A 15,551-nucleotide genomic window follows, 5' to 3' on the forward strand; every position below is an offset into this window, starting at 1 on the left:
GGCTGTGATGCCGGTGGGCGTGTCCGGGGCGGGACCGGTGGGCGGGGTCGAGCGCGCGCTGGGCGCCCCCGGGCGGGGCGGGGCGGGGGTCCCGGGCCCCCCGCGGCCATTGGCTGCGCCGCGCTGGCCCCGCCCCGGCCCCGCTGTCAACACGCAGCGCCCGCCGCGCCCGCCGGGCCGGGCCGAGCCGGGCCGAGCGCAGGGACCCGCCCGAGCCGAGCCGAGCCGAGCCGAGCCGAGCCGAGCCGAGCCGAGCCGAGCCGAGCCGAGCCGAGCCGAGCCCGGCCCACCCGAGCGGGGCCGCGCCCGCCCGAACCGAGCCGAACGTGGGCCGGGCCGAGCCGAGCCCAGTGCAGCCGAGCACAGCCGAACCCAGCCCAGCCGAACCGCGCCGAACCCAGCCGAGCCCGCCCGAGCTCAGCCGGGCTGAGCCGACCCAGCTGAACCGACGCGAACCGAAGCGAACCGAAGCGGGCCGACCCCCGCCGAACTGAACCGAACCGAACCGAGCCCAGCCGAGCGCGGCTCAGCGCCGCCGTTCCGGACGGAGCCGAGCCGTTCCGCCCCGCTGCGGGCGGCGCGCAGCGCGCGGGGCGGGGGCTCGCTCCCCCCCGGCCGCTCCGTGACTAAATAAGGCCGATGGCGCGGCGCGCACCGGGCGGGTAGAGCGGGGGGGCTCCCCCGCCGCCCCCCTCCGCTCCCGGCCCCGACCCCCCCGGCCCCGCAGCACCGCAGCCGCCGGGGCGGGCGGGGTCCGGCCGCGGGCGGGGGAGCCCCCCCGGGCCCCGGCCCCCCCCGGAGCGGCGCCGTCCTTGGCTCAAGGGCAGCGGGACCCCCCGCGGCGCGGGGCCCCCCCGCCCCCGGCCCCCCCGCCCCGCCCGCGCTGCCCATGGGCCCGGCACGATGCCGGTGCGGCGGGGGCACGTCGCCCCCCAGAACACTTTCCTGGACACCATCATCCGCAAGTTCGAGGGGCAGAGTGAGTGAGGGGCGCCGGCGGCGGGGGGAGCCGGGGTGGGGGGAGCCCTGGGCGGGAGCTGGGGGCCCCGAGGGGGCACAGCGCGGGGGGAGCGGCCGGGGAGGGGGCTGGGAGACACCAGGTGGGGAAGGGAGTGAGGGGACTGTGACCCCGGGTGGTTTTGGGGTGATGGGGACAATCCCAGCTGGGGAGGGGCACCGCCTGCCCCAGCCCCGGTGAGTTTGGGGGGACAGGGACAGCTGGGAGGGACGCTGCTCTCCCTGGTGTCCCGGAGTCCCCAGCTCCAGGTGGGGTTGGGGTGATGGGGACGAACCTGGTTGCTGAGGGATTACTGCTTTCCCTGGCTCTGGGGTGCCAGAATGGGGTTTTCCCCACGGTCCCCGAGGTGTGGAGCCCCCACCACCAGCTCAGGCTGCTGCAGAACTGGGGGCTCTCACCTGGCCCATGCCCCCCCACCGCACTGCCCAGCAGCTGCTGCAGGGAGACCTGGAGGGACTGAAGAGTCTGGGGGTTCCCAACACCCCTCTGGGGTCAGGCCCTGAGCATCCCCCAGACTGGAGACAAAGCACTGATGTGGAGGGAATGCTGCCCCATAGCTCGGCTGGGGGGTGTCTCTGCTGGTGACAGGCTGTGGTCAGGGGGTCTGGCCTCAGGGTGTGGTTGTGGGGGGTCCCGAGGTCCCCATGGTAGTCGTGTCCCTAAGGGGGCTCTGCATTTGTGGGGGTCCCCATGGTGATGAGTCCCTGCACTGCTGGGGGTCCCTGCTGTGTAAGGTCCCTGTGAGGTGTCTGCAGTGGGATCCCTGCTATTGTGGGGTCCCTGTGACAGTGAGATCCCAAAAGTGATGCCACCAGCTTGGGGGGTCCCTGGGGAGCGAGCGGGATGAGTCATGGAGTTCCTGTCCCTGGGAAACCCAGAGCTGGGCCCGGGGAGCTCTGCCCTGACCCCCCACCCCTCTCCCGCCAGGCCGCAAGTTCATCATCGGGAACGCGCGTGTGGAGAACTGCGCCGTGATCTACTGCAACGAGGGGTTCTGCCGGCTCTGCGGGTACTCGCGGGCCGAGGTGATGCAGCAGCCCAGCACCTGCGACTTCCTGCACGGGCCCCGCACGCAGCGCCGCGCCGCCGCCCAGATCGCACAGGCGCTGCTGGGCGCCGAGGAGCGCAAGGTGGAGATCTGCTTCTACCGCAAGGATGGTACGGACGGCGGGGGACACCGGGGGACGGGGGGCACAGGAGGGGACAGCGGGGACACACAGGGACAGGAGGGGTGCGCTGGGTGTGCAGGTGTGGGAGCACAAGGTGACACCGCAAGGGTGCTACGCACCCCCCTGGGGCGCTGGGCTGGGGACAGGGGGACAGCAGGCACGAGGACACAGCTGGGTGGCAGGAGTTGTTGGCACGGGGAACCCAAGGGACCCTGACACTCTCCAGCACCCTGACGGCTCCCGGCAGGGTGGGAGGCTGTCGCTGGTGGCTCCAGACGGGCACCAACACCTTGCAAGTCCTCAGCCCTTCCTGGTTGCCCTGGTGGCTCCAGGCGGGGCCGTGGGAAGCCACATGTTGTGGGTCCGGGGTTGTGGGGTGCAGCGAAACCCGCAGAGGAGGGTGGGGAATGCAGGGGGCTGTGTCACCCGGAGCAAGGACAGGGGAGGAGTGGGCTGAGCTGGCATCGGCAGTGCCACCGTCCCTGTGGGGGTGTGGTGCTATCCCGGGGGTCCCTGTGCCAGGAGCCGGGAGCGGTGCCCCACGGAGCCCGGGTGGTGCTGGTGATTCCCCTCACCGTGGCCTGGTGCCAGTGCCAGGTGTCCCGGCTGTCACCGCAGCTGTCCCAGCTCTGGGCACGCGGCCCCGGTTCCGGTGCTGGAGTAAACAAAGTCGGTGCCAGCTGCCGGCGTGGCCGCGGGAGGCGGGCGGGGGCCAGAGGCTCCTCTCTCGGCCCTGGGACTCTCCTCCTGCTGCAGCGGCTCTGCCCGGCACGCCCCAGCGCCCTTGGGGCTGTGGGGCACAGGCGGGCATGGCTGCCCCCCATGGTGTCCCCACGATAGGGTGGCACTGAGCAGCTGTGCCACCAGGGCGGGGGAAATGGGGCTCTTATTGGGGTCTTCCTTGGGGTCTACCTCGACCCCCCAGCTGTGCCCCCCGAGTGGTGTGGGGGTCTCAGCCCTTACCGGCCTTGAGTGCTGCCAGGGAGAGGTGGCACAGGGGGTCCCAAAAGTGATGACGGGTCCTAGCCCCTGCCAGCCCTGGGGGAGAGTTGAGGGCTCTGGGGGTGCTCTGGGGACAGTCCATGGGGCCCGGCCGTCCCTTGGGATAGGGGGTGAGACCCTTGGCATTGGTCAGCCCTGGATCGGGGGTGTCCTGCTCCCACTGCTGGCCCTGGGGGCTGCAGTGACGCCACCACGGCTGTCCCCTCCCCGTGCCACCGCACGGAGGGTGTTTTGGGGGTTCCACTCGCTGCCCTGTCCCCCCCGGGCACTGCAGGGCAGGCACCTTGTTGCCCGCGGCTCTGGCACCCCTGGTGCTGCTGGCGCCGCTGCCATCCCACGGGTGCCCTCGGGATCGTGTCGTGGTGCCCCCGCCACCCTGCAGCCCCCACCCCGAGCCCCTGGCGTGTGCCGGTCCCCGGAGCGCTGTGCTGGTCCCTGGAGCCGCGGAGCCGCCGCGGAGCCGCCGCTGCTGCAGCCATTTGTCTTTGCGACGTGTTGTTTATGGAGCCGGGGACGCGGGGAGGTCACGGGGCCCGTGGGGCACCTGTGTCCCCGCAGGGACAACCCCCAGGCTGCTCGGGGGACAGGGAGGGGGCGCAGACACCCCCAGGTGCTGCTGTGGCCTTTGGGGACCCCCGTGTGCGGCCCCCGGTGCTGGTGCAGGGCGGGATCGGGGCTTTGTCACCGTGACACATCGGGGTGCGGGGTCCCCTGTGCCAGAGGGGTGTCCCCTGCCTGGGGGACAGGGACGCGGTCCCAGGGCAGTGGGTGCCATGGGGGGCAGGGGGTTTCCCCACTTTGGGTGTCCCTGGTGGTCACGGGGAGCGCTGGGGGTGCAGTGTGGGGGTGCGGGGGGATGTGGGGCACAGCTCTGGAGGTGGGGGGTGGCCCTCTTGGGGTGAGGGGGGCAAGGGCGGTGGGTCCGGTTACAGTGTGGGGTGCGGCCCTCCCATTGTCCCCACCTCAGGGGTCCCCCATGTCCCCCGCCCCCATCAGCAGCCGGAGCGGGGGTTCTCCCGCTGCAGCAGTGGCCACACGCCGGCGCCGCTAATCCCCTCTCGCAGTGACACCTCGCGCTAGCTCGGGGCCACCCCGTGCCGCGCCGTGCTGGCCCGCAGCCCGCGGCCCCGCGCGCCAGGGAATCCCCCCGCCGCGGGCACGGGCACGGGGACAGTGCCAGCTGGCAGCGCCGTGCCAGCCTGCCGGGCCCGGCGCCAGCGGGGGGACACCGCCACGGGGGGGGCTCGGTGCTCCGGCGTCACCCGCCTGTCCCTCGGCGTCACCCACGGGGTCCCCCGAGGTTGAGGGGTGCCGGGGGGGCAGCAGGATGCCCCCCCATCCCCCAGAGGTTGCCCCGGGGTGCCCTGATCACCCCCAGTTCCCCCCGCCCCAGCTGTGGCACCGGATTAACGCCGCAGCTGTTAACGAGTTCTGAGCGGCTTAACCCCGCCCGGCACCCCCAGAGCCCCCCGAGCCCCCCCGGCCGCGCTGCCCACGCACCGGCGCGGCCGCCACATCTGGGGGGGAAGGGGACACCCCCAGCCCTCCGTGCCTCAGTTTCCCCCGTGTGCAGCTGCAGTGGGGCTGTCTGGTGTGGTCAGGGTGGGGGTGATCCCCAGAGTGGGGGGCACGAGGGGGGGTTCAGCAGGAATGGGGGGCACGCGGGGGATTCAGCAGGAATGGGGAGCACGTGGGGGGGGTTCAGCAGGAATTGGGGACACAAGGGGGTGCTCCCCGGGGGGGGTGCCCAGCAGGCACAGGAGCCGTGTCTCCCGGGATATTTCGGGTGCCCTGCCGGGTGGGGGTGCCACCCCCCCATGTCACTGACGCCCCCTCCCCGCAGGCAGCTCCTTCCCGTGCCTGGTGGACGTGGTGCCGGTGAAGAACGAGGATGGCACCGTCATCATGTTCATCCTCAACTTCGAGGCCGTGAGGGAGCCTGAGCCCGGGGAGACCCCGGCCCCCAGCACCAACCACTGGGTCACCCCGGCGCCCTGGGGCCCCGCAGGTATGGGGGGGACAGGGACACGGCGTCACCCTCGGCAATGGGGGGCAGGGACACCGGGTCACCCCCAGTGTGGGGTACAGGGACACTGGGTCACACCCACTGTGGGGGGGCAGGGATCCCCCTCCTGCTGGGCTCCTGCAGGGGAATGGGGACAGTGCTGCTGTCAGCCCATGTCCTGCTGCCGCCGTGTCCCAGGTGTTACTGTCGGGCACAAGGGGAGGGTGGCAGCACCGTGGGGAGGCGGTGCCAGACCCTGCCCCAGACCCCACCCCCGAATCCCGGGGTGCAGCACAGCGCCCATGGCGGGGGTTTGGGCTGGATCCTGACCCGACCCCAGGCCCAGCCCCGACCCCGGTCCTGTCCCCGCCCCAGGACGCAGCCGCTCCCTGCGGCTGAAGCTGCTGGCGCTGGCGGGCAGCCGCCAGTCGCTGCCCCCCGAGCCCCCGGAGCCGCCGGACGTGGTGGTCGTGGAGCCGGGGGCGATGGAGCCGCCGGCCGTGGACCCGGGGCTGCCTGCCGGCGACTCGGGCCCCGAGGACGCCTCGTCCTCGCTGGAGCCCTGCGCTGGGGACCGTCCCGAGGATGAGGCGGCGCTGATGGGGGACCCCGAGCCGCCGGTGACGCAGTCATCGCCGCGGGCCGAGCGGCTGGCGCTGGCCTTTGCCAACCACAGCCTGGCCAGGAGCCGCTCCCGGGAGCGCCGGTCGCGGGAGAGCCTCCGCAGCCTCCGCCGTGCCTCCTCCGTCGATGACATCGAGGCCATGAAGGGCGACGGGGACAAGCGCAGCCACAGCCGCCACGCCAGCGCCAGCGCCGGCCTGCAGCGCGGCTCCAGCACCGGTACGGGGACAGCCACCGGGGCTGGGGACAGCGGGACAGCCACCAGTGCTGGGGACATCGCGGCAGCCGCAACCAGGGACCCTGGTGACGCTGCGTGCCACTGCCCCGCAGCAGCGCCCGGGGATAGCAGGGGCAGAGCCCCCACATGGCCACCAGGAGCCCCCAGCCCATCCTGCAGCCCCCTGAGCCACACTGGAAACCCCCCAGGAATCCCCCCGGGAGTCACTTCGTTGGCCCAGAGCTCGTTAAGCGTATTAAGATAAGGGACAATTGTTGTAATGATATCACAGGTGACTGAGAGCAGCTCTGCGGGTCCCCCGGGGGCGGTGACACGCGGCTCGGGGTCTCCCCCTGCCCTGGGCTCTGCAGCCCCTTCACCTGCTGCGGGACCCCAACCCTGGGAGCTGCGGGACCCCAACCCTGGGCGCAGGGCGGGTGTGCCCGGTGGCGCCCCTGCCGCGGGGCGGTGGCGGTGACAGTGACGGCGCCGCGTGTCCCCGCAGGCGCGGTGGCCGCCGTGCGCAGCGCGCTGCTCAACTCCACGTCGGACTCGGACCTGGCGCGGTTCCGGGCCATCGGCCGCATCCCCCAGATCACCCTCAACTTCATGGACCTGCAGCCGGGGGGCCTCCTGGCCGCGCCCCCGGCGCCCCGCCCCATCATCGCCCCCACCAAACTGCGCGACCGCACCCACAACGTCACCGAGAAGGTCACACAGGTGAGACCCGGCGGGGGGCACATGGGGACAGGTCACACAGGTGAGACCCAGACATGGGGACGGGTCACACAAGTGAGACCTGGACATGGGGACAGGTCACACAGGTGACACCCAGCCGAGGGGACATGAGGACAGGTCACACAGGTTAGACTTGGATGAGGGGACATGGGGACGGGTCACGCAGGTGAGATCTGGATATGGGGACATGGGGAGAGGTCACACAGGGGGCTGTGGAGGACCCCGGGGTTGGGGGTGCTGAGCTGGCTGGGTGATGCTTGAGGTGACTGGAGAGGCCAGAGGTGGCCAGGTGGTGACAAAGGTTACCGGGAAATGCCACCATGGCCAGGTGCTGCTGGGGTGGCCAGGTGATGCCAGGTGCCAGCTGGTGCCAGAGGTGGCGTGTGGTGCACAGATGCCACCGAGGCACCTGGACAATTGCAGTGATGATGTGGCCGGGCTGTGCCAGGATGGCCTGGCAGTGACAAAGTGTCCGAGCAGTGACAGTGTCCCGGCAGTGCTGAGGGGATGTGCAGTGCTGGAGGTGGCCGAGTGGTGGCCGAGTGGTGCCCAGGTGTCCGGGTGATGCCAGAAGTGTCCCCGTGGTGCCAGAGTGACTGGGTGGCAATGGAGGTGGCTGGGCAGTGCCAGGGTGGCTCTGGGGGGCTGGGGGGGGCTGGCGGGGGGCTTGTGTTGTGGTGCAGTGGGTGCTGTGACAGGGGACAGTCAGTCTGGGTCTGGCTGCGGCTCCCAGCGGGGTGCAGGGGCAGCCACGACCCGGTGCTGTGGTACTCCCCCACACGGTGCCTGTACCCCCTCACCCGTTTCCCTGTACCCCCCCGGTGCCCGTACCCCCTCACCCGGTGCCCGTACCCCCCCGGTGCCGTGCCCGCCGGGTGCCGGGCGCTGGCAGCGGCCGCTAATCCGCAGCCCGTTGTGTAACCGCCATCTGCCGCGGGAGCAGGAGGCGCCGCTTAATTGCACCCTGATTCCCCCGTAATGATCGGGGGGGCTGCGGCATCCCCGGGGGGCTGCGCGGGATGGGGACCCGCTGTCTGTCCCCCCCGCCGTGTCCCCGGGGTCCCCGGCAGCCGGCGGGGGACGGAGCGGCCCCGGCGCATCTGCGCGACCCCCTGGGGTCCCCCCGGCCCCCCCCGGCCCCGCACCTGCCCGCACACGTGCGGGGGGCCCGGGGGAGCCCCGTTCCCACCTGGAGCTCCTGGCGCTGCTGCTGCAGGGCCCTCGGTGGGGTGCGGGGACCCTCGTGGGGTGGGACCCCCCTCACCCCGCATCCCGCATCCCCGGCCCCCCACCCCCCCCCCGCCCCCGGCTGCTCACGGGATCTCTTGATTGCCTCGGCCGTGATTAATGAAAGTGATTAATTGTGCCGCCCGGGTGACGCTGCGCTCTGTCCCGCCCCCGCCGTGTCCCCGGGGGCCATGAGGGGACACGGGGGACACGGCTGCGGTCACCGGGGCGGGGTGACCCGGTGTCCCACTCTGCCCCCCGCCTCTGGACACGGAGTCTCGGGGTGTCCCCGGCAGTCGGGCAAACCGGGGACACGGACACGGACACAGGGGGCGCGGGGTGTCCCCGGCTCGGGCACGGCGCAGCCTCTCGGGGCGGTGGCACTGGGGGACAGGGTGTCCCTGATGTCCCTGCAGTGATTCACCCGCGGGGCCGGAGCCAAGCCCCGCCAAGGTCACCTGGGTGACAGTGACAGGGGCCTGGCGTGGCCGCGGCGGCCGTGGCGTCCCCACGGCTCCTGGGACCCCCCGGGACCCCTGGTCTGTTCTGGAGGGGATCCCTGCGTGGGGCAGGGTGGGGCTGGGGGACCCCAGACCCGCTCGGTGTGTGGGGTGGTGACACAGCTGGGTGTCACTGGGGCACCGCTGGCTGTTGGGGACACCAGGGACCTCTCCCCATTGCCGGGACGAGTCCTGCCGCCCCCGGCCCCGCTGGCGCCGGCTGGGTGGGCGAGGGCGCTGCCCCCCAGGGATCTCCTTGGGGCTGGGGGTGCCGGGGGGGCTGGCGGGCGCAGCCGTGGGGCGCTGCCAGGGCTGGGCAGTGGCCAGGGACACGGGGACACCGTGAATCAGCCGGGGCTGCCAGGGCCAGCTCACCGCCACCGTCACTGTCCCTGTCCCCGTCACTATCCCCGTCCCCACCATCCGTGTCCTTGTCCCCCCATCTCTCATCCCCGTCACCACCCCCGTCCCCATCCCGCTGCTGGCAGCTCTGTGCGAGTCACACTTCGGGGATCCCTTGTGAGGCGTGGGGGGCTGCGGGTGCCAGCTGGCGCTGGGGGAGGGGGCGGCAGTGCAGAAGACCCCTGTTCCGTGTCCCCCCCCCCCGCCCCGGTGTCCCCGCGGGGCCGTTCCGGGCGCTCCCGGTCCCTCCTCCGGGGAGTGGCGACGGCTGGGGCCGGGGGGGGGCTCGGGGGGTCCCGCCCCGCTCCATCTGCCGCTCGCGGGGCCGGGGGGACGCGGGGACCCCCGAGCGCGGCCATGGCCCCCGCGCGGCGCGACAGCGGCGAGCGCGGCGAGCGCCCCGACGGGGAGCGGCGGGAGCGGGTGCGCCGGGCCGTGCGGGTCTCCAGCCTGGTGGCACAGGAGGTACGGGGGGGCGGGGGTCGCGGGGGTCCTCACCGACACGGAACGCGGGACCCGCGATTTGTTCCGCCGCTCTCGTGCTCGGGGTCCGGGATGGGGTAAGCGGAGGGGGGGGGGGGGGCTCTGGGGGCTCTGCGGAGGGTCCGTCCCCCCGCTAGGGGTGCGGGGTCCCCTTGTCCTCTCACCGTGCGCGGGCGTGGCGTCCCGGGGGTGTCCCGTGCCGAGGTGGGGGGGATGGAGCGTGGGGACAGCGGTGGTGGCGGCAGGAGGCTCTGGGGGACACCGGGGGGGGCTCTGGGGGACACCGGGGGGGGCTCTGAGGGTGGAGAAAACGGGGTCCCGCTGCCGTCCCACATCGCGGGGACACAGGGGCCCGGGGGTGTCCCCATGCCGGGATGGGGGGGGTGGGGGTGGAGTGTTTGGGTGGGTTTGCTGGTCCCGGGATTTTCCGGGGGGTCTCCCCCCCAAGGTGGGAACAGGGACCCGCAATTTATCCTGCTGTGTGTGGGTGGGGGGTCCCGGGGGGGGCTTACGCCGGGATGGGAGACGCTGGGCAGGGGGATGGCACTGGGGGTCTCAGCAGGCGTCTCTGGGGGACTGCGGGGGGCTGGGGGGCCCCGAGTGTCTCCCGCGTGGGGAGGGGGCTCCATGGCTCATTCCACTGTGAGTGGGTGTGGGGTACCGGGAGTGACCCCGCGCTTGGAGTGGAGGGGCACTGGTGGTTGTGATGGGCAGCTCTGGGGGTCCAAGGGGATCTGGGGCCCCCCAGTGTCCCCCGGGGGGTGGGGGACCCCTCATGAGTCCCCTCTGCCCAGCCGGTGCCCCGGCCGGACCCGGAGCTGTGCCCAGCTGTGTCCAGCTGTGTCCAGCTGTGCCTGGTGCCTTGTGCTGTGGCGAGGGGTGTTGGCTCGTGGCTGGCCTGGCCTCTGCTTCGGCCCGGGTGGCCCCCAGTGTGTCCCAGTGTGTCCCAGCTGGTCCCCGTAGCTGTTCCCTCGCCGCTGGCCCCCGGCTTTGGGGTGGGTGCGGGTCAGTGCCAACGTCACCGGGCAGGGGTCGGGGCTGGGGCGGGCGCACCGCCCCCCTGGGACGTCACCCCATCGCACAGGGACGTCCCCCCGTCACGGGGCTTGTCCCCCACCCTGCCACGGGTGCCACAGGCAGCGGGTGCCACTGTCGCTGCCCGCCCGGGGCGGCCCCGTGTCCCCGGTGCCCATGTCGGGGGGTCCCGAGGGGGCTGCGACGCCGCAGCTCAGCGCCGTGAGTACCCCAGTGCCACCCTGGGGGGACAGCACTGCGGGGAGGGGGACACGGGGGGGTTCCTGTGCTGCTGGGGTGTCCCCACAGTGGCCCGGTGTCACCTGGCAGGTAGCCAGCGCTGCCCTGGTGGTGGCCGCGTTGGGTGACACCTGCGAGGTGACAGGGTGTGGTGGGGGGTCCGTCTGGCCGGAGGCATCCCCGGGGGTCCCAGCTCCTCGGGGTCCGTGACAAGGGGGGTGTCAGTGCTCAGGTTTGTGGGTTCTGGGGGTCTTACACCCTGCTGGGGTATTGGGGGGTGCCAAGGCCTGTGGGGTGTGGGGTCCCAGGCAGGTGTGGGGGTCCCAGGCAGGTGTGGGGTACCTGCCAGTGCTGGTGTTGGGTGCCTGTGGGTGCTGGGTACTGGCTGGGGCAGGTGTCGGTGCGGGCACTGGTGCGGGGGTCTGTGGCTGTTGGGGGGTCTGTGGCTGTTGGGGGGTCTGTGGCTGTTGGGAGGGTCTGTGGCTATTGGGGGTCCGTGGCTATTTGGGATCTGTGGCTCTCAGGTAACTGCCGGATCAGGGGTGGGGGTCCCTGCCGGGTTCTGGGGGTCACTCCGGGTGTCGGGGGGCTCTCGTGGGTCACTCCGGGTGTCGGGGGTCTCGGGGGGCGCCGGGCCGGGTATTTGGGGTGCGCCGTGGGCGCAGGTGTCTGGGTCGCGGCAGGTGCGGCGCCGGGTGTCCCGGGGGGGGCGGGGGGTGTCGGTGTCACCGCAGGTGTCGGGGACGCGTCACCGGGGCGGGACGTGTCGCCGCGTGTTGCCGAACGTGTCACCAGCACCGCCGCCATCTGTGTCACCGTGACTGACGGGTGTCGGGGCGGGGAGCGGGGGGTGGCACCGGCCCGGGGGGCTTGGGGATGTCGCCGTGTATCGGTCCCGTCGTGACATATGACAGGAGCGGGGTTCCCACTGGTGCGGGGGGTGGGTGTCCCCAGCCCCTCTTCATGGTACCCCCGAGCCCCGCTGGAATGGAGGGGCTGGGGACTGTCCCCATGGTTGGGGGGTCATGCTGGGCTGGGGGCTGTCCCCCCGCTGGGCTGGGGGCTGTCCCCATGGCTGGGGGCTGTTCCCCCCCCGGCTGGGGGGCTCTGCGTGTCCCCGCTGTGTGTGCGGGGGTGGCACAGGGACGGGACAGCCCCTCGCCCCTCGCCCCTCGCCCCTCGCCCCTTGCCCCTTGCCCCTTCCCCTGCGCTGGGGGTGCAGCCAGGTGTGGGGCGGGGGGTGCGTTTGGGGGGATTCCCAGGTGTGTTTTGGGGGGCTGTGTTTTGAGGGGCTGTGGCTATCTGGGGGTCCCGCTCACTCTCCCCTGCCCCCCATCCCTCCCCAGTTGCCCGCAGGGTCCCCAGTTAGGGGTCAGGTGCTGGGGGGAAGTGTGGGTGCCCCCCCAGCCCATGGGGGTTCGGGGAAGGAGCGGGTGGTGCCCGGGGGGGGGCTCGGGACCCCCTGCGTCCCCCGGGCCCGCTCCAGGCCCCGGCCCCCCGCCCCCCGCGCCGCGGGCCGGGATTTGTCCCACTTTGCCGTGGCAGCTGCGATAAATTTAGCGGCAGGAGCGGCTGGTGGCGGCCCCCCCTGCCCCCCCGCCCCTCCCCCCGCGCACAGCCACCGCCGCAACGGCCTCGCAGCCTCTGGGGTCGGGGTCCCCCCCAGGACCCCCCTGGGGACCCCCCAGCTTCCCGCTGGCCCCGGCGGGAGGGGCTCTGTGCCACTGTACTGTCGCCCCCCCGTGTCCCCAGGGCCCCCGTGTGAGCCCAGGGCACGGCCACACCCCGGGGGACACGCGGGCGACACGCGGGGGGCGTTGGGGTGCAGCCCCCAGGACAGGGGCGGGAGCTGGGACCCCCGGCACGCAGCCCGCGGGTGGCCGCGTCACGCGCAGCGTGGGGACACGGGGGGCGCCGGGAATCCCCCGCGAGGGGGTGGCGGCTGTGACGCAGGAGCTGCTGTGTCCCAGTGCTGTCACCGCGTGTCACCGCGTGTCCCGGCACCGTGTGCTTGTGTCTCTGTGTGTCACCGTGTGTCCCAGCACTGTCACCGTGTGTCCCAGTGCCACCACTGTGTGTCCCAGCACTGTCACCGTGCGTCCCAGCACTGTCACCGCGTGTCCCAGCACTGTCTCTGTGTGTCCCAGCACTGTCACCGTGTGTCCCAGCACCGTGTGCTTGTGTCCCTGTGTGTCACCGCGTGTCCCAGCACTGTCGCCACGTGTCCCAGCACTGTCTCCGTGTGTCCTGGCACCATGTGCTTGTGTCCTCTATGTGTCACCGCGTGTCCCAGCACTGTCACCGTGTGTCCTGGCACCGTGTGCTTGTGTCACTGCGTGTCACCGTGTGTCCCAGCACTGTCACCACGTGTTCCAGTGCCATCACTCTGTGTCCCTGGCACTGTGTGCCCGTGTCACTATTTGTCACTGTGTCCCAGTGCCATCACTGTGTGTCCCAGTACCGTGTGCTTGTGTCACTGTGTGTCACCGTGCCATCACCTCATGCCCCAGCATTGTCACCGTGTGTTCCCGGCCCCTCATATCCCATCACCACGTAGCTGTTCCTGGTGGCCCTGGGGACAGAGGTGACAGGGCCGGTGTCCTGGGAGGGGCTGTGGCACTGGGGGCCGTGTTTTGGCTGCGCTTGCAGGGTGGGGACCGCCCCCCATCCCGTGGGCAGCGCACGGGGGGGGGACATCCCTGCCGTGTCCCTGCCGTGTCCCCGGTGTGTCCCTGCCGTGTCCCGTGTGTGTGTGACCCTGACTCCCTGCTCATTGTCCTGTTCAGGTGCTCCCCCCCCGCCACACCTGGCGCAGGTGTTTGCCCCCTCGGGCTGTCCGGGGGGGTGTCGGGGGGGCTGTGACATGTCCCACCTCGTGCCACATCGCCCGCGGGCACCCGCAGCCCCGCCGGTGTCCCCGCTGTGTCACGGCGTGCCGGGGGCGCTGGGGGGGCCGGGGGGGCAGCAGCAGCAGCGGAGCAGCTTGGGAAAAATTTCCGCCCCAATAATTCCTGTCGGCTCCGGCCGAGCGGGGCCGGCGCGCGCCCTGCCGGGGGTCCCCGCTGCGCCGGGGGTCCCCGCACCCACCATGGCCACGGCGCCGGGCCGCGGGGGTCCCTGGCAGCCACGGGCCGGCGGGGGCTGAGCCCTGCTGCCCCCTCCCCGAGATGCTGCCCGCGCTCCTGCAGCTGCTGCAGGAGTTCCCGGGCGCCCCCCCTGCGCCCCCCCAGCCCGGGCCGCCCCCCGGGCCCTGCCCCATGCCCGGGGTCCCCCTCTGCAGCGCCTGCCTGGGGCTCCGCCGCGACGGCGCCGGGCGCGGACAGCAGGAGAAGGTACCGGTACGGCCCCCCCCGCACCCCGGGGAGCCGGCGGGGGGGTGGGGGTGCCGCAAGGGGGGCACTGCGCCCACCCGTGACCCGGCCGTGGCTGTGGGGGCCTCAGGCCGTGTCCTCGGCACAGTTTGGGGGGGGTTGGGGGTTACATAAAGCTCTGTTTCTGCGTGACGGCATCACCCCGACCCCCCCGGTGGTACCCTCGGGGTTGGGGGGCCGATGGGGCGGGGGGGGACAGCACCCATCCCCTCCCTGTGCTGCAGCTGCAGAACAGCCCCACAAGGGGCCTGGAGGGGACCCCCAGGGGTGCAGGGGGACCGTGACCTCCACAGGGCAGCAGGGATGCTGTGACCCCTGTGGGGCACAGGACGGGGGGACTGTGCGTCACCCCCTGTCACCTCAGGGTCATATGGACCACCCCCAGACACCCCAAGACCCCGCAGAGATCCGGGGGGCTGTGCCCCAGGTGTCCTGCAGAGGGGCGGGGCCGTGAGGAGGGGTCTGGGCAGGGGGAGGCCGTGCCCCCCATGGGGGCTGGGGCACGGCTGGGGCACAGCATGGTGTCTGTGGGGTGGGCACTGCCCCGGTGGTGTTTGTGGGCGGGGGGGGGGGGTGTGCTGCGGGGGGCTGTGTCCCCCTGTGCCCTCCCTGTCCCCCTCGGTGCCTGTGCCGGGGTCCCTCTGCACCCCCAGAGCTACAGAACCGCTGGTTTTGGGATGGACCCTGACCCACATCCCGCCCCTCCCCAGGGTGGGGTCTGAGCCCTGCTGCCCCCCCAGACCCTCCCTTGCCCTTGTTGGGGTCCCACCTCACCCCACACAACTGCTGAGGGTGTAAAGGACCCCAAAACCGCTGGGTCCAGCGCTGACCCACCTGGCCAAGGACACTGACCCGTGTCCCCAGGCCCTCTGGCTGGGGTTGGGGTGCGAGGGGTGACTCCTGGGGGTGTCGGGGTTGGTCGGGGTGAGAAGGGTGAATCCTGCAGGTGTTGGGGTGACTCCTGCAGGGTGTCGGCAGTGAATCCCGCAGGGTGTCAGGGTGTCCGGGGTGACTCCCGCGCGGTGCCGGGGTGCAGCCTGACCCCCCGTGTCCCTGGCCAGGTGCTGTCCCTGGGCGCCGATGTGCTCCCCGAGTACAAGCTGCAGGCGCCGCGCATCCACCGCTGGACCATCCTGCACTACAGCCCCTTCAAGGCGGTGTGGGACTGGCTGATCCTGCTGCTGGTCATCTACACCGCCATCTTCACCCCCTACTCGGCCGCCTTCCTGCTCAGCGACTCGGAGGAGGCGCAGCGCCACCACTGCGGCTACTCGTGCAGCCCGCTGAACGTGGTGGATCTGATCGTGGACATCATGTTCATCATCGACATCCTCATCAACTTCCGCACCACCTACGTCAACTCCAACGAGGAGGTGGTGAGCCACCCCGCCAAGATCGCCATCCACTACTTCAAGGGCTGGTTCCTCATCGACATGGTGGCCGCCATCCCCTTCGACCTGCTCATCTTCGGCTCCGGCTCCGAGGAGGTGACGCGGGGACACGGGGACAGGGGGACAGAGGGACAGAGGGAGAGGGGGACA

At 72.3% G+C, this 15,551-nt stretch overlaps 1 protein-coding gene across 1 annotated transcript; it reads left to right on the forward strand.

Annotated features, from left to right (window-relative positions):
• Positions 1 to 512: 512 nt before the first annotated feature.
• On the forward strand, positions 513 to 15,497 carry KCNH2 (potassium voltage-gated channel subfamily H member 2; the record flags this gene model as incomplete). Its single annotated transcript, XM_079333084.1, has 6 exons — positions 513 to 979; positions 1,946 to 2,176; positions 5,033 to 5,197; positions 5,570 to 6,037; positions 6,541 to 6,755; positions 15,072 to 15,497. Coding segments are annotated over exons 1-6 (1,581 nt in total), but the record flags the coding sequence as incomplete, so codon positions are not given.
• Positions 15,498 to 15,551: the final 54 nt, after the last annotated feature.

Source organism: Erithacus rubecula (genome assembly GCF_903797595.1).
Source record: "Erithacus rubecula genome assembly, contig: scaffold_778_arrow_ctg1, whole genome shotgun sequence".
NCBI classification, from domain to species: Eukaryota; Metazoa; Chordata; class Aves; order Passeriformes; family Muscicapidae; genus Erithacus; species Erithacus rubecula.